We start from the raw sequence: 19,051 nt of genomic DNA on the forward strand, positions 1-19,051 counted from the left end.
AAAAAAAAAAGAATTCAGAAGGTGGCAAAACAAGAGGCTTTACTCTTCCAACAGGAAAGAAAACACTTTGCTTCTGCCAGCTGTTGTTGTTTTTCCTTACTCTATTGTTTCCTCCTAAGTGTGCTATGACTTCTTTGTTCTCCAGAGAAAACAAGCTTTGTATATGTGGAGAGAGCAGCTTTGATTAATGAAAGCAAACAGCCACTGCTTTGTTATTGTCTGTATGATGCTCTGGTATTTACTGTTTTCCAAACATGATTCCTGCTGCACTGGAATTATTAGGTTTGTGGTGGATTGGATATATGTACTCGATTTCATTGCACATCATGATTGAAAGCAGAACGCTAGCAGATCAATTAAGTAGGCAACCATTTTTACAGGGGAACAGTGTTCTTCCTTTTTAACCATGGTTGCTCTTGCCACTCTTCTTCCACAAGCTTTAGGCATCTTGTTCTGTTTTTCCATCTGCCTTTCTTTCTCTAGCAACTTTTGTTTCCTAAAGGCTTCGCTTGCATTGCCTTTCCATCTATTAGGATCACACTCTCTCAAGTGTTGTCATTGTGCTGTAAAATAACTATGGGGAGCAGGGGACACGCTTGCTTGCCACATCAGGTACACTAGTACTGAGTTAGAATACCATGACCTATATGCACTGTGGTCATGGTTGGGTTTTCCTTGCAGGTCTAAGGAATGGATAAAAATTTATTCCTTACTGTATGCAAAACAGTAACCCAACAAGGGAGAGGGCATCAAGCTGAGCTTTCACCATGCATCACTCACCCCAGCAAGCCTTTTTGCTTGTAGCTGTTCCCTGAGTAGTTTATCATCTTTAGGATTGGAGTTGGCTGGTAATCCCTAGCTTGCTTGCTGAGATTTCTCTACTTCTCTAGTCAAACCCCTGAAGTGTGCAGCTTCATGGTGATATGCCATTACTGCTGGTGGCCTCCAGAGGGGCTCCTCTAGCTATGGGTTAGACTTCTCAGCCAGAGCATGTGGGTAACCTGCTTTAACATGGTGGGGCCTTTGACTACCTGTCTCCATTAAACTGCTGTTTGCATCTGAGTTAGTGAAAGTGGCAGGTGCCTCAACCAACCTCTGGCCTAATTAGAAACTAGACACTTACCAGTCAAGTACCTAAGATAGAACTGGGAAGAAGGGAAGCAAGATTCATGTCAGCAGATAGTTATGAAAAGTGGCTGGAGCTTGAAAAGTCCTGTGGCATGAGTATTCCCCATAACAGGTTACCTGGGAAATGAAAATTAAATTGTGCTGAAGTGGGAAGAGTTCAGCTGGGAGTTCCTCACTAAGCTCCGATGACTCTTTTGGGCATCCAAAAGGCTTGTGTGGGTTCTTGGAGTACTAGAAGTTAATTTGACTCCCTGTTAGGTTAATGAAGGCCAGCACACAAAAGCCCTCAACTGTCTGCTCATCACACATGATTTATTCTTAGTTCTGCCATATTTAGGACTGCAGTAGAGAGTCTCAGTGTTGTTGCTGCTAAAGACTGTCAGGCTTGTGATCCTGCTTCTTCTCTGAACTTCCAATTTTCCTTGGTCAACAGGGATGCTACAGAACTATGTATGCATTTTTAAGGTGTTGAGTGTGATTTAGCAGTCCCAAACAAGCTGGCTCGTGCTAAACTGCAAGCTTGCTTTATCAGCCTCCTAGCATACCCTTAGGTTAGAGTCATACCAGTGTTGTGATTGGAGAGCAGTCCACTGAAGTGGATATGAACTTGTTTCCCCCTGTGTAGGCTCTCAAAATACTCATGTGCTGTTTGTTTCAGGTTATGCCTTTCCAAAGGGACACAAACTGAAAAAGCAAGTGCTATTACCAGCTGTAAACATTGCCTTCTCCGCAGTTTGGCTGAAAATAAGTCATACCTCTAATGGCTTAACAAACAACAGTAGAAGGGAAAAATATTTTTCCTTTGTGTTTACTTTGTGCTTTTTACAGCTCTGAGTGCTGTCAGTGTTATTGTTTCCCCTTTATTGTCCAGTAATTTCCCCTCTTGTCCACGTGGGTCTTTCCCACAACAGAGGAGAGAAAAACAAGTACAAAAAGTAGGAAAACGCTATTGTAAAACCAAAGAAAGAGAGAGTCTGTCTGTGCTGTGGGCAGGTGGAAGGTCATAACTCGTTTTCACACATGAAGCAGAGATGAAGGTGATAAGGACTCTTTAAACTTTCCGGCATTAGCTTAACTCATGGAAAAAGCAGACTTTTTGGCTAAATTTCATACGGCCCCAGCAGCAGCCTTTTGTTGATGGCTTTTCTGTCTCCTAGGACCAGATTGCCAGCAGCTGTAAACAGCACTTTAGAGTTTAACACACAGATTTTCCAATGAGTTTAGCCTGTTGGCTGCAATGCTTATTTTGAAAATGCAGTTCAGATCAGTGCTGATAACTCAGAAACAGGTTCCAAAGTTACATCTATTTCTCCAGTGTCCCTGGGTGGGCCAACCTGGTTGTCAAGACTCTCTTGAGAAGTACTTGGAGCTATTTTTTGTGCTGTATAGAGGCCCATCAGTTAGCAGGCTGATGCTGAATGAAGCAAAACTTGGTTAGATTTTTTTGACTATGACAATCATGAAACAACAAGTCCTTGTTTCTCCTGCCTCTTGTGTCTCCATGAAATCTGTATTCAAATCTCCTTCCTTCCTTCCCCCTCTGCTTGGTCTCCATTGGGATCCCCTTCAATTCTTGGTGTCACGTAGAGATGGAGAGCTCTCCTAGTATGCTTCTTTCCACAGTTACTCCCCATCTGTCTTTGTTCTCTGTTTTTTTTCTGCTTGTGTCCAGGATCCTTCACATGCAGCTATTTCCCATACAGATGCCTAAAGCTTCTGGAACTAGTGTCCCAGGCTGCGAGGACTCTCCTGTGACTGCTCAGGCTGTCTTGGCCAAAGGCTTCTGGGCTCCCCATGAGGAAGACCTTGGAGGCTGCATTGGGGCATGCTTTCACTTTGGCTTCCACAGAGGAGTCCCTGAGCAACAGTGCATAGCACTCAGGGCAACTCCACAAAGTTGACAGCAAGGCTGAAGCTCCCTTATTTGCTACATGAGGCTTTGCAGAGGTTTTAGACAAGCACAGAAAGTCCTAGTGGGTTTGGCTCAAATAGCCAAATCTTCTCTTACAGGGTCTATCCAAGCACTTGCATTTTTCACCTACTCTTGTTGCTTGTATTCTTTGGCATTTGCAGATCAGGCTGTAAATAAGGTTTGACAGAATCTTAGTTTTTTCCACTGTGTGGTGTTTTTTTGTTTGTTCAGATTTTTTTTTTTTTTTTTTTTTTAAACAACCCCTCCTTCTCCCCCCAGTTTCTTAAAAGATCCTGAGACAGGGAAGAATGGATGTGGTGGAAGTATCCAGCATCATTTGGGATTGTATCTCGCTTTAGCTACTTCATTAATCCAATATTTTTGTCATGATGACACTTTTTCTCCTGGGTACTCTCCTGGAATTGCTCTACTTAGAGCAGGCAGCATTCCATCAAGACCAGCAGAAGCACATAGCTCAGTCAGGAACTGCAATGGCTGATACGTTTTGCCTTTTGTTAACTCAGTGGAGGTGAACAAGAAATTCTTTGTTGCTTTGCCTAGATTGGGCAACTAAAATTGTTTTTGTGAGGTGAGGAAAAGTCTTGCCCCTGTTCAGAAAAAGATGTCAACTTGAAGGAAGGAGAGAAAAAGATTTTTATAATTTCATGTATTCAGGCCTCCTCCAAGATAAAGATCTCATCTTATACCAACTTCTTAAAATGGTTGTTCATGCCCTGTTAGCTCTCCCCATTCAGGTGCTTGCCGTAGAACTGGAAGATCAGTGTTCTGCTGCAAAGACCTTGTTAATGCGCCTTTTTTTTTTTTTTTTTTAATTATTATGTTACCTTTGAGTCTGTTCCTTTTTGGGGATGGGGGGAGTAAAAAAAGGCTGTATTTCTACCCAGTGTCTTTTTTTCAAGTTTTCCAATGGCCATGAACACTTACTGCTAGCAACACACTCTCAATGTTCCCCTTCTTGAAATGCCTAAAGCAAAGGGTTTAGAGCAGAAGCAAGTGCTTGAATTTTTCACCTAGCATGAGTCCTCCTGCTAGGATGCTGCAATATTTTGCTTAGAAGGATCAGCTGTGTAAGCCTGCAGTCTATGCTTGATCTGCAACTGCTGCTGAGGTAAGCACCTAACTGACCAAAGCTATGAGGCTTGCAAGCAATGTATTGATGAAATCTCTACAGTGGGTTGAAAATTAAGCAGTCTAATTGCTAGCAGAACAGTCCCCCACAAAGTGGGAACTGTTTCTGTAGAAGGCATCACTTTTTTTACTTAAATGTTAGTCTATGCCTTGATAACAGTATACATGGAAAAAAATGTGTCCTTGAAATGGCCTTCCTGTGAAGAACATGGAGCAACTACCGTTTTAAACAGTTTAGGAAAGAAGCTTGTTAAGTATCTTGGGGCGTAGGTAAGTGAGAAGAGAAGACTATGTATGAGAAACATTCTTGTCCAATAACAAAATGAACACAGGCATGGTTTCTGGGCCTGATAGAAATAGGAAAGCAGGAACCTTTCAGAGCAAGAGCTACAACTAACTTCTAAAGGCCTGCAAGAAATGGGCTAAGGTCTACAGACTCTTAGGTGATATTAAGAGTGAAGTTGCACATGAACATTTCATTTATAAAGTATTAAAAAGCTTATCTCAACACATCCATCAACAGCCTGGATCATAACCAAATTTCTCAATTGAAATTCTGTACCACATCATTTTCATTGTGTGCAAGCCATATGCTGTAACGGTAGCTGTGCGGTCAGCCTGCTGTGACCCGTCACCTGACCCACCACAGGAAATAAAGACCATATTTTTGCTAATGCTTGTTTTTTGCCCACAGCAGTAATAGTAAAGGATGTTTCTGGCCCTCATCCTAGCTTGAAAATCGGTGCTCTCTGCAGTACTTATTGCTCTTGAGTTTAAAACAGTAAGAGCATGTTTTTTTTTTTTTTTTTTTTTCCCTCTCCCTAGATTTACCATCATTACTAGTTGTGTTGGAAAACAAAGGAAACTTGCAGGATTCAAGATGCAAACCTGAGGAGATGTTATGTAGTCACAGTGCAGATTACAGTCAAATTACCACAGAGGAGTGTGGCTGTCAGTTTTGGTTAGGGAAGTCTATGAAATTACTCTCTGATCTTGAAGGCTTATAACTTCATGAAAGGTGTAATAACTTGAATTTTGTAGGAAATCTTATGATTGGGTTGCTTTAATTCAGAGTGGGTGCTCCACAAACACACCTATTTTTGTGGGGACATGGGGTAAAAAGACCAATACATGTATGCCAATTTGGAATGCACCTTTCAGGTTTGAGCATTGTGCTGTTTTGTTCTCTTTTTCTCTCTTTTTTTCCAGATGAGGGCTGTGCTCCTTAAGTAACTTAATGCTTCTGAGAAATGCCACTTCAAACCTGCTTCTCAGGTGGTAGATCCTACATTAGCAAACTGCTAATTGGGATGTTTGCTCTTCAGTACATTTAGTCTTAACATGTACAGGTTGCTTACCAGAGAAAAACATATCATGTACACATATACACACACACACTTAAAACTAAGGTGTTTATTACATGCTAATTTTACCATAATAAGTGCTGGCAGAGATGACACCTCTCCATTGTGGTGTAACCAGACAAACGCATAGTGTCTTGGAATTCCTTCAGTCTCAGCCATGTGCTGCCTATTTGAAGGATCCCCAGTCTGGGAACTGCTTTCATTGTATTGAACACCAATATGCTCACTGCAGCAATGTAAACATGGCCAAAATTCAAAACCCCAGGTGTGCAAAGAATTTCAGCACAGAGGACTTTGTGAAAGGTTTTTGTTTGAGATTTAATCAACATACACACCTACTTCTTCCTTAAAAGATCATTACAAGCCTCTGGAAAAGGAGTGTTATTGAACAAACTTAGATGCTTGGCTTCTGTCCTCACTATTGTTGTTGCTGGCAGACATACCAAAATGATGCAGTATATCTAAAGGAGGCCAAATATATCCTCACTGGCATGTAGAGGAAGTTTCCACAAAAGTCATACAAAAGAAAACACTGAGCGCAGAGATCCATTCTGCTGTGTCTGTGCAATGTTCATCCAAATGGCTTACTCGTGAGAAAATAAATAGTGCTTTATAACACCTTTCAGCTAAGAAAACAGGGCAATGGTTGAATTTAAAAGTACGAGGTACAGGAAAACTCATTGCCAAATATGGTCTGTGACAGTCCATCCACACTTGCTGTATTACAGTTTTCATCTTAATTTTTCTGTGCTTCAAGGTCAGCAATCAGCTATCCTGTAACCAAAAGAAAATAAACACTTACATGCTAGCAAAGATGGTCAATAAAAGCATGAGGCTTTAGAAGTATAAACTTTATGGGTGACAGCAACAGAAATCAGACCAACATCCTGCCCTAGCCTGGACTTGTATATTTATCAGAATGCTAGTTCTTGTGAATCTAACATGGAGCCCTGAACTGTGCATTGCAAGGGTAAGCAGCACAGAATTTGGTAAGATATCCACCAGGGTATTTTAATATTTTCAAAAAAGAGAAGTGCCCAACTCCTAAAAGCACATACTGACACCAAGAGCCAAACCCCCAGTGACAGTGTTACAGTAAATGCACACTACAGTGTAGAAAATAGGTACCTACGGATGATTTGGCATTCTTCTGAAAGTAATTCTTGTGCAAGAAGCAATGGCAAATTTGAATGAAAAAGCATCCGGAAATTCATAAAATAAACCTTATGAAACCTCAGACTCTAGCAGATTTTAAACTGTTTTGGCTGCTTCTGCAACTCACCTCAGATTCTTGTCTTTCTGGGAGGGTTTCTATTCCATTGTGATCCTGTATATGTTGTGGGGCCTCAGCTTCTAGGTCTACATCAGCCTGCATGTTGGGCTTTTCATTCTCCCATTTTGCAAAGCCTTTGCTCTTCCCAGCTTTGCCATGGAATTTGGACTTCATTTTGGGGAAAGTATGGGAACCTGAATCATTCCAGCCTGGCTCATGCCAGAGTGGTTCTGTCTGTGTTGCTTGGCTGGTGGTTGCCCTCTGCAGCCGCACTGAAATTTTCCGCGAAGAGCCAGTGACAAGGGTGATAGCTCTGCCATCAAGGTCCTGGTGTTCTGCAGCAACACTGGGAAATTCAAATACTTCATCTTGGACTGAAAGAGAGGGTGGAATTGTTTCAAATATTCTACTTCAAGATCTTTACAAAAAGAAAACTTATGCCCAAGGAGGGTAACCCCCTATATGAAGCAGTGATATAATTAGCAATATCCATATGCTGCTTGGAAACTGATTCTGGCCTTGTGTGTGCACATTTCCCTCTCCCTCCATCTGCATGCTCAGGGCATAAGGCAGAACTAAAATTGTGCCCTGTGTCTCCCAGCCCTTGCCCCTAAGCGGCTTATAATGAAAAGTACAATTTCCCTAATTATAATTTTATTTCTTTTCAGCTGAGATAGAAGTGCCAGTATAGAGGATAGGGAGCCTCAGGCGGAGACTAAGGCCATCACTGCAGAAAGGCATGTTGTAATCTGAGCACTGAACACAAACCACAGTGCAGTGGAAAGTACATGTGCTGCTCTGTGCATTGATAAAAAGGAAAAATTAAAAATGGCAGTAAGGACACTGGCCATTAGAGAGGATTCCAGAAATGGTTTAAAATAGGAACAAAAGTGCTCTCACCTGGAGGCAGAGAGGGACTGCTAGGCAGAGAGCCATGGTTGCTGCCTACTGAGGTCCCTCTGGAAAATTTCCTGCATGCCAGCACAAGCAGGTCTCTGCATTGCTTGTGACAGTTGGCACCACAATCTGTAAAGAAAGGAATTGTTAAGTCACCAAATGGAAAGCCACAGCTATCTGCTAATCCCTCAGGATTATTAGCAGACAGATACCAAGAGGGACTTTGAAGGAACAAGTACTTTGACAAAAGGTGTGAAGGGAGTTACAGAAATGGATCATTTGGTGTGAAGGGCATTACAAAAAATGGATCATTTCCATGGCAGCCATTAATAGAAATCTGGCAGCAGAAGGGAAGAGGGGGAATGATAGTTTCATCAGAAATTAGTCTCAAGGAAGAGACCTGGAATTAGTGGTATGATCCTGTGTATGCCATGCATAAAGCTTCTGCTCCACTGCCTGAGTCTCCAAAAAAAGTTTGGGTTGTGTTTGTTTTTTTTTTATTTGACCCAGCTGAGCCCATTGTAGTAAACACACTGGAGCATCCATACTCTGAGCTTCTGGAAGGACAGCTGGAGGTCAGTGTAGACCACTGTAGGTTAAAACTAGTCTAAGTAGCTCAGCAAGCAACATCAGCATAGAGTAAGCTCTGTGGACATGTATCATCCACCTGGATGAAACTGGCTGAGAGCCTGCACACCTAGCCTCTGCTGGGCTTTGCATCACTAGATACCTTTATCTGAAGTGTGACTGCAGTACAGATCTTATCTGCCAGAAAGGGCCAAAGGGTGGAGGGTGTGTGCCTCAAACTCAGCTCTCTCTCCTCTGTGTCCCTTGCCCTTGTTTGAAAATTTCCATCTCCCTTGTTTCTCTGTTGCTGCTCCATTACCTATCATTTTGTTCTAGGTGAGCCATTGTCAAACATTGTGTTCATAAGTCTCTGCTAAAAGAACCATTCTGCTCAGGGCAGCAGCTCTAGCATGATGGGTGAGAGTTCTGGTCTCTCCCATCACCTTGTTCATACACTAACACAGAAGTACCTGCCCAGCTGTGGTTTTGTCTGCCCTAAAGGTAATTTCTGCCCCTTCCGCCCCCCCAATACAATAAAGATCTCTCTTGGCAGTGGAGAACCTCTTTCATCACTTGTAGACCACACAGTCTAGCTTCACCTCATTATACACAGTGCTGGGTTAAGCAGCAGACCTGAACAGATTAACTCCCTCCCTCCCTCTGCTGGCAGTGTCAGAGATTCAAAACAGAAGATAGCTCTGTGCTCAAAGGCAGAAATCATCCATAACAGGTGCAGCACTCTAGTGATGCTGGCATATGGAGCAGCTGGTAGCTGCTGCAACAAAGGGCAGGCACTAATTACACTCGTTGACCACTTTAAGATCTGAGTGAGCAGCTCTGCTCTCTTACCGTCATGCTCCATTGCCTGTGATTTTGACTCTACAGAACCACTTTTGCTCTTTCTCCACTGGGCCACTGTTACAAGCAATGATGTAGGAGAGAGCTCAGCTTTCAGATCTCAGATTGAGTTTACAGGGCTGCTGTGACAAAACCCTGTCTTCCTTCCCTCATCCTACCAGAAAAAGTATAGACCACAACTAGCCCTTCTGTAGCTGCTCAAATGACAGTAATCAGGAATAGCTGAATTACATACTATGGTTTATTCATGGACATTTTCCCCACCCGTCTCTAAGGAAGAGATGTTCATGGGTGCAGACGGAGGCAGGAATAAGGTGTATCCTAAAAAACAATACTGCCAATTCTTCACCCTTCTCCTGGGAGCCAGTATAAGACTAAGGGAGAAGAGTGCATATAAACAGAACTATGAAGCCCCAGCATGAATGTTCCCCTGTGAATAACTGGGATGTAACTACAACTGTGCAAATCATCAGTGCCCTTCAGCCAGAGCTGAGCTGCTGAAGAAATAAATAGGTCCAGGACTTTAAAGCCAATGAGGACCACTACAATGTCATTCTTGGTCTGACCTGCTCAATATGGTATAAGTACTGCATAAGAAATTAAACATTTTATGAAAGCAACAGAGGGGGCTGTAAGAGGTCTAGTATTTTTTTTAAGTTGAATGTCTGGAGAAGATCTTGAAATGAGATCTGCTGGGCAGTCTAGGAATTAAGTATTTCTCTATTTCTAGCTCAGCCACTATTGCTTTGCAAGGCCAGTTAGGCTTCACTACAGACATGCAGACAGCATTGCCAGCAGACCTTTTCCTGACCCCAAGTTTCAGAAGATATATTTCAGGACATCTTGGTGTTAGGATGAGGACACTTAGTTTTCCAAGATGCAAGGTCTTTGCTAGTAGAAAGTGACACCTCACGGAGTCAGTGGCTGCTTTGGACCTTTAGCTCACAGAACTTGTGTGTTCCTACTGAGTGCTATATCCCCTAATGCAGTGAGACTTCATAGCATACCAGCACTCGCTGTTCATGGACAGTACCAAGTATAGAAGCAAAATTTACATGAACAGATGCCATTTTAGTAAAAAATACAGTTGACCTACTTGTGCTAAACCCCACCACCTATAGCTTGAATAATCCATGCAATGTTTATTTACCTTTGCATTTGTAGCCTTGTTTGATTATACCCCAGAGCTGCAAAGAAAGACAAAAGAACGTCAAGGAATCAGAAAAGAAAGCCGGAAGGAAAACAAGGTCACAATGAGGAAGTACCAATGGCTACAAAAGCACAAACAGGATACAACTGCTCTTAACACCCTTCCTGTTAGGCAGACTTCCCCCTCTAATTGTGATAAGACTTGCATGGCTTCCCCCTTTTTTCTACTACTTACAGTGGGATGACCAGAGAAGAGGAGACACAGATGACATTTGCTTCCAGGAACGGGTGAAGAATTGCCATCATATCAAGCTTACTGAAACCAGCAGAGCACATTCTGCTTCTAGGCTCACTTAATGTTATCTGCAGGGGAATTTCCAGTGTGCATCCATTCTCCACATACTTGAATCACCCATGCCATTCAAACACAGCAGAAGAAAACACCACTGGGGATAAAAATTAGGTTCTTGCTTCCCATACTGGGCCCTAGCACACTTAGCCACAGCAATCTGTTTTGTCCACTTCTTTCCATTAAAAAAAAGGTTGAAGACTGGAAGGGGGAGAAAAGCCACTAAATTCCATCTTTGCCTCCTCCCAGAAGCTGTTCTTGGTGATGCATATGACAACCAAATGTTAAACTTCCAGAAGGCAGTGTGTGTGGTCCCACTTTTGGGAAGCTTTCCCTGCAACATGAGCAGGATTGCTTGGAAGTAGGAAAATTCCCTAGCAAATTGTTATCTATACACTCAGAAGCACTGTATCTACAGCCATGGCGTTATAAAAACAAGCATTTTCACTCTGAGAGGCAGAGAGAGGAAGGGAAAGTTTTTCTAGCTCCAGCATTAAAGTAAAAAAATCTGGGACTCCGGTGTTTATTTATCCTGAACTCATTCAAAACATGACCAGGGAGGGTGAGCGTGGCTCCTCACCATATTTATAAGAATCCATGCACAGTGTGCAAGGGGTGAATATGGTCATTAAAGAAATGTTCAAAAGGAAGAGCTGGACAACATTCAGCATGCAAAAGAAAGACTAAAATAAACAGAATAAGAAGATTCTGGGGGGAAAATCCTATACACAGCACAAAAGAATTTGCAAGGAAAAATGAGGGCTTGGAGAAAGCAAAATAGATTAGACAAGGTGGAAGAACAGTGAATAAAAAAACAGAAGGGACAACAGTGGAAGAAGGGTCCACAAAAAGCCTGCTGCTTGCTCTTTTCCTGCTAATGCTGTATATATATATGCACAGCAAATGCAGCTGCTGTGGTCAAGCAGTGACAGTGGAGCCCTCCAGCCCCCCCTTGGAAGAGCAGCAATGACTTTTTTTCTAAGGTCTCTTTGACAGGATCACTGTAAGAGACATAGATTGTTATATCTTTCATTTAAGCTCTAATCTGTTCCCACTGCAGAGCTTTTGCCTCACCTTCTTAGCTCTGTACCTTCTTCCTACTCAAATTTGGCATCACTGTTGTGGTTACACACAGCCATGAAAGCTTAGCTGAAGTGCCATGTCATGAATTCTCACCTAAAGCTTTGAATGTGTCTAACACAGCTTTGCTGCAAAGCTGGCTTGAGCCAGCTCCAAGTTAAGACAATCTGTGCAAATTCAGATTATAAAGCTCAGCAGGATGGCTGGTCACCTACCCTCCTGCACCTACGTGGTGCAACTCAAGCTATGGGATGGAACTGTAACTGGCCATGGGCATGTAAATTTCATGCTGCTTAATGGCATTAGGTTTTAGCTTGACCTTCAAAGTTCGTATTGTTTTAATAATGGATATTTTATTGAATACTGCGTGCATTGCACTGTCATGTCAATTCATCCTGCTGCACTGTCAATGCACATTATTTTGACTGTGAAGCAGTGCATCAGTTTGAAATTAGGTTTCCACCCGTGGATGAGCAGCACTGAAATGCAGAACAAATACACAGCAGATTTTGTAATTGGTTCCTGTCCTATCAGCCCAACTCATCCACAGGACAATGCCAATGACTTCAGTGAGCTGACAGGAAAAATGACCTTATTTCCATTTCCTGTACAACCCCTTACTCATTTGTATTCCTGCACTGGATGTAATCAGGGAGACGTGAAAAATCCAACAATGGCCAAGTAGCAGATTGACACAGGATTAAAATATCTGGTGGAGAGGACTTTGCAGGACAGTCCTTGGGCTCTGCTTTGCTATGGAAGCCTTCCAAACATGAACTGAGTGTCACGAACGCAATGACATCTTCCTGAGGCTGCAGGCAGCCTGAAACAATAGGCTCAGGCCAGTGACTGCCCCTGCCCCATCACTCTGCTGGAGCTGTCAGCTCAAGAGCCCACCAGCATGGTCCTGAATCAGCATTGACCATGTCGCCTCCAAGGTTTTTGCAGTTCTAGCGGAAATAGGTGGAATTCCTTCTTCCCCAGGGCCTTGATCAGTGGTTATGATAGGGACCATGAGCATCTGAACAAGACTGATGTGTCACAACAGAAGCGAGCTGAAGATGGGAGCATGGATAAGAGCAGGAACACCAGAGCTGTTCTGAAAGGAGGCACGTTTTTCAACTTAGCAGTGCTGTTATTGTTACTTTCAACCACGAAGAAACATTACTTAGTGGAAAAGTTCACGTAGTAGAAGCTGGAGATCTTGCTGCTGATAGCACAGGCAGATCTGCACTGGAGAGCAGGGATGATGGTCTGAGTTTACACCCTGTATGTGGGCCACACATAAGCAGAGGACATGGCCTTCTGCCCTTATTGCTTTAGCTGGCTAAATGTGGACATTTGATTTCAGCAGAGTGTGTGCATTAAAGTAACTTTTAAATCAGAGTAATTCCATTTTCTTTACTATACTTGGTCTGAAGTGGAAAAGTTGGAGGAGGTTTACAAGCAACGTAAATATTCACAAAACCAATCATTTCCCAGCTATGTACAGAGCACTCTGATAAGTGGCATCTGGTGAGTTATGGCTGAGAGAAAAAGCAAGTTTAAAAAAACCCCAACAAATAAATTTTAAAAATTCTTATTGCACAGAACTGCTGGAAGCACTTTTGATTTCTTGATCAAATTAGAAGATCTGTTAATTCAATAGAGAAAGGATTAAGGCTGTTATGGCCATTCAGAGAATTATGAACATAGCTATGTTGCCATGTGCAATTTCCTGAGAAAGAACAGCTTTTGCTTCATCTACATCCTCTGTTCCAGACACCCATTTTCCCTTGAGCTTGTTTACATGGGAAATCAAGCCAAATTAAAGAACTTAAGATAAACCAACTAAAGCCATTCATATAGACTCTAATATCCTTTAGCTAACATAATTTTATTTCCCCCCCCCGCAACAGTAATTCTTACAAATGCCAGTATTCAGGAACCACTAAAACAAAACTGGATGGCAGAGCTACAACATGAGTAAATGTTTTGTGCTGCTGAATGCAATGAGATATTTGGCCAAGAGACTTTAGCAATGCATGGAGTCAGTTTCACCCTGTCTATGTTAAAGGGTAAAAAATTGTGTTTGAGATATGCTATTATTAAAAACATACTTACAAATCCTGCACAGTGCTCGCAGAAAGTTGGTTTAAGATAGGTCATCTCCTGAAAGTTATGAATAAACCCTGGTCCCATTTTACACTGGAACTGTGATTTAGCTCTCAGAAAGTAAGCCATCATTTCTTCTTTGCTTATAAGACCATCTCTGTTGGGGAAAAAAAAGTAGAGTAGATCTGTCACTGCACACAGCACTGAACAAAGCAGGATTTTCTCACTGCAAAAAGCATGTAGCACACAAAATGCATTCTTTGAAAGGGCTGCAACAGATCTGACAGAAAAAAAATTAGAGTCTTTGTGGTTCTTATCCTTCATTAAACAGCAAACACTGGACTCACAGCACGGACCTTGGTTTCTCACCTGTTAATGGTATCAGAGCACAGACCAGGCCATTAAGTGAAGGTTCTGGACCTACTGCTCACACAGGCCAAATAGTTATGCCCCCAGCTGACCACCAGCCTTGACAGCCAAAGAGATTCCGGACAACAAGAATTATCAAGCCCAGCTGGCTAGGAAATACATATTATAAATACTTCCTAGAATATCTGTTACCCTCTCTCTGCTATATACACTAATTTCCCCTGTCCCGCACACAACTTACTTGTTTCATCAGGCTGATGCCTGGTCTGGATACAGCATCTCCACTGTAATTTGATGGGACTGTAGGGGTTTTGACTCAGTCCCAGCAGGGATTCCTCATTAAGCTTTTACATAAATGATTTTCAAAGTACCAGGTAACGCAGGACTCCAACCTGGGTGGACTTATAGAACCAACTACAGCATAAAAAGTTAAATGAGAACAGAACTCAGCCTTCAGTGATCTTCAGTTCCTTAAGCAAGATGTCAGACACAAGAAGCTTGGGAGACACTGTTTCTTCAATACTTGGTTTTCATGAGTTTTTAAATTGAGGAAAAGAAAAAAAAACCACAAAGAAATCTCCAAACTTACTGGTCTTTGTCCAGCACACAGAAAGAGTCCAAAAAGGGGAAGTTGGCAGCTATACTTTCGAAGTCTTCCTGAGAAATATAGCCGTCATGGTCATGATCATAATTCCTAAAGACAGACTGGGAAAAAGAAAGAAATTATTGTCCTAATATCAGCCTATCCTGAATCTATACCAGCTTTTCAACTTTATAATTACATGTAACTTAATGTTCAACATTACTAATCAGATGCTTTGCTGCCTTGTTTTACTCCCTTTATTCCTACTTGGTACTTCAATATGCATATTTATTGGACTGTTGGGGAAAAAATGGCTAATTTTTGAAGAAAACTTGACCTCAGTAATTATCTAGTGATGGTCCTCCACACCTCTTCAGACATTATTAGTCTTGCTTTATTTTTCTTCTTTATTGGAAGTGTCACTAAAATTCTGCCCCGTGACATATTCCCTTTGCTTCATTAAGTATTCTTTTTAATCACAAAAAAAGAAATAAAACACAAACAACCCAACAGCAGCTTTCCCATGAGTATTTCAGATGTTTTTGGCTTCACTTCTCTTTTAGTTGGTCACCTCTGTTCTGCCACAGTACTGTTTCTATTTGATTTGTTTATTAATACTTTGACATCCATGTCACACACGAGCACTTTGTATCTAACAACCATTCCCTCCCAACAACCCACTCCAGCTCACCACTAAGTAAAAACAGACATGGGATCAAATTTAAAAGGTTGCATAAAGTGATGGAAGCCCTCTTTAGCTGCTAAGGAATTGCTATATTCTGTCTTACTGATTGCAGAGATGTGCAAGGGGCGTTAAAGCTATGTGTGATGCTGATGGGAAAAACATGAGTGTCAGAGTCAACATGGCTATCTGAAAGACACATATTGAAGCACAAACTCTCTCATTAGATTAACATTTGGTTGACAAAGACAAGAATTTAATATACTGAGACCTCTGAAAGGCGTTTGCAGTGTCCTTATTTTAACGAGAACATGATGAAGCCAATTTCTAAGCACCTGTCAAATGACCTATGACTGATGACTGGCAGATCTCAAAAATACATCATCAAAGAGGAACCAATATGCAAACCCAAGTAGTATTCAACACTTAGTAATAAAAACAATGCCTTAAAGCACAACTCAAAGCAGCTAGTAAATGACAAAGATTGGCAAAACAAAGACAGCTGTAGAGAGTGGCGTGGGCCTCTTGGTAAGCTGTATCCGTAACAGCTCCGAGCCATGTTTTAATCCTGTCAAACTCAAGGTCATATATCCTGAACCAGGCCAAAATTATGGAATGGGAGACTGCATCTTTCCCACCCACAGGAACACGAACAACCCCCCACCCAGCACATTCTGGAAAGATTAAGGAGTTGCTACAGACTTCCTATTTAAACAAGCTATCAAAGAGAGGTTTGGATGGGGAGTGATTTTTATCAACACATATGGCACTGAGAAAAGCAATAGAGGAACAGCATGTGCAGTTCTGGCATCCCACATTAAGAGCAAAATGATTTTTTTTTTTTTTTAAAAAGAGCATGTACAAAAAATAAACCAGAAGATATATTTGAAGGCTGAGTGAGAGAACCGAAGACTTTGCTTAAGTTATCTTAACAATATAACCCCAAGTAATGACCTGTAACACAGACAAGGTCAGAGTTTAATAGTTCCTCCCAGACTTAGTTATTAATTTGTAAAAAGCAGAAGGAAATCTTGCTTCATTATCTACAACACGTTCCTGGTTCCTCTGCATGCTGCCCACATCACTAAAACTCCCCTACACACCAACACAACAGGGCTCAGTCTCTCCAAAGGAACCTGGCAGTGTTTAGTTTTGCCTGTGTTACCTAACACATCACCTTCCAAACTGAAGCTGGAAGATCCCAGCTATAACTCCCCATGACCTCATGCCCACATTTTTAAAGTGTTATGAAGACAGTGCTATCTTTACCATACATAATATACTCTGGACAGTCAAATGACAGCAAGTTGAAAACCAGAAGTAGGGTTTCCGGAAAACTCCTCTGGACCTAGTAATGTGTGAGTCCTTGCTTCTGAGTATTTTTGTTTCCAGCTGTCTGTTACCAGACATGAACTGGGTGGCTAGAGCTGCAAATACTCAACTTTGCCCTCTGATTTTATATTTGCTAATCAAATCTATTGAACAGCAGCTAGGCTTTGGATGCTCCTGAAAGTTTGCTCCTTTGCATCCAGAAACCTGCTTACTAATCCCATCGCTGATTGCAGGAATAAAATAAATATTTCTGGACATATCAATAAAGGCTCAAATTTGTTATTGGGTGTCTGAAATTCATCCCAATCATAACAATATCTTGAAAAGCTTGAAATTAATTATAATGATGACAATATCAAAGCTATCATTCTCTTTGACCAGTATATTCTTCCAAATACTTACATCCACCAGCTTTCGTATATGCTTGTTAATGACTGTAGGGTCAGGTTTTGGTACCACTCCAGATGCCCACTCCAGTGGCACTACTGGCTTGTTAGGGGTTGTTGGGGAGGTAGGCTGCTGAGAGATGGATCAGAACACAAAGATTTTCAAATCTGAATTATGATGTTGAATTTCCTGTTAAAAGCAACTCTATATGTTGGAGCTACAACCACAAACTCCTGGAGTCCCCGTGCTGTTAAAACATGCTTAGCAAAACATCAGACAAGGTTTTAAAGGATTGCTTGCCTCCACTAACAGCTTCATTTGGGCTCCCTGTGGCACCTTGCAGCTACACTGGCAGCAGCAGTGCCCAGCGAGCTCAGAAGCAAACCAAGGCAGACTTTCCTCACTGCCATCTCCAGAGGGTTCAACGGCAATGAGACTTGGAGGAAGAGGGAAGGAAGGAGGGTCTCGGGACACAGCAGGCATCAGAAATAGGTAACTCCAGAAACCTGCTTTTCTCCTTCCCAGTAAAGCCCCTGAGGAACTCTCCACCACAGTGCACCCTTGCCCCAACTCTCTGACGGAGGGACCGTGCCCAGGAGCCACAAGAGGGACTGCAGCAGCCTGAATAAGTTAACACTCCTGCTCTGTGCAGCACCAACAATAGAGTAGGATGCAGAAGTGGGGGCAGAATTGTGCTCAGCAATCCCACCAGTTTCCAGCTGAGATGGGCCAAGATGCACAGCTTAATTCATTTAGGCAGCCTGAGCAGAAAGGGGTTAACCTTTGACTTGCTCTGCAGACAACACCAGCCAGGCTATTTTATTTTGAAAACAGCTTGGTCTTGATGAAATGGTAGCTGACAGCTCACTTGATGCACAGAGCACGCAGCCCGACTCCTTCCACGCCACTACAGTGCTTTGGGAGAAGCTCTGGCACGCAGCTCAGCTTGTTCAAGTAGAAAATACAGGACAAACCTGAACACAGTTTCAGGTAAGGCTTCAAAAATCAGCAGTTAGCATGAAAAAAGCTGCAAGGCATACTGGCCTTCTCCTGTATCTGCCACTGGACGTCTAGCAGGTGAAGCAGTGTGAAGCAGAAAAAAATTCAGCATGGTTTTGATCAGAAAGGAGATGGCCCACAACCTCGGAAGGCCCCTGTATTAGCTGATGAGCAAGAAACCTGGGTCTCATCCGTCTCCCTTTAAATTGGTGTGAGTTGAGAGGGACATAATTAAGCCATGGAAAGATGTTATAGTTATTATTGTGTATAACAAAGGTGTTGTAGACTTTGCCATTGAGATGAAAAATGGTCACAAGATCACACTCTACTGTGTTTGGCACGAAAGAAAAAAAGAAGGCTATGTCAGTGGGTTGCTTTATTAATTTGGCTTTTTCTTATTCAATTGTCAGAACAGCTTTCGTCAGTTCCTCAAGGGCTCTTGACTCATCATACACATCCGCACAAGTAAGTTTGGGAAGAAAAAAATCCCTATATCCATAGAATTCAATTTCAACAAGAAATACAGTGAACCTGGACATCCAGCTCTATATGCCAAAAGCACTTACAGAGTGTTTTAATCCTAAAATTAATGTCACCACACAGTGATAGATCAACATGCTGGCAAGTGGTTGTGCTCTAAAAATATGCAGAAATGTAGCAACCTTTTAAAGATGACATATCGTGATAACATGTAACATGCCAGTATTGTGATATTCTTACAGCTATGGTCAGAGAAGAAATTCGAAATGTGCCTTCTCTTAAAAAAATCTTAGACTGAAGGGACTCAAAGCATCAGTATCAAAGTGTCAGAGTGGTGCTAGACTACCAAGTCCTCACAGAGGGCTTTTAACTCCTGCTGGTCTGAGTGCAAAATGGCAG

The 19,051-nt window shown here is 42.1% G+C and overlaps 1 protein-coding gene across 1 annotated transcript in view; it reads right to left on the reverse strand.

The window, feature by feature from the left end:
• Positions 1-6,272: 6,272 nt before the first annotated feature.
• Positions 6,273-19,051, reverse strand: part of RASGRP3 (RAS guanyl releasing protein 3 (calcium and DAG-regulated)) — a 31,056-nt gene continuing 18,277 nt past the window's right edge. The window contains exons 10-16 of the mRNA XM_010581210.1: positions 17,189-17,305; positions 14,779-14,894; positions 13,830-13,977; positions 10,299-10,335; positions 7,727-7,852; positions 6,836-7,200; positions 6,273-6,327 (exon numbers count right to left, since the gene is read on the reverse strand). Coding sequence (XP_010579512.1) covers positions 6,319-6,327; positions 6,836-7,200; positions 7,727-7,852; positions 10,299-10,335; positions 13,830-13,977; positions 14,779-14,894; positions 17,189-17,305 — 918 coding nt within the window. The 3' untranslated portion in view covers positions 6,273-6,318. The remainder of the gene's footprint in view (positions 6,328-6,835; positions 7,201-7,726; positions 7,853-10,298; positions 10,336-13,829; positions 13,978-14,778; positions 14,895-17,188; positions 17,306-19,051) is intronic.

The sequence above is a fragment of the Haliaeetus leucocephalus genome, unplaced genomic scaffold (assembly GCF_000737465.1).
Source record: "Haliaeetus leucocephalus isolate CR32 unplaced genomic scaffold, Haliaeetus_leucocephalus-4.0 Scaffold752, whole genome shotgun sequence".
NCBI lineage: Eukaryota > Metazoa > Chordata > Aves > Accipitriformes > Accipitridae > Haliaeetus > Haliaeetus leucocephalus.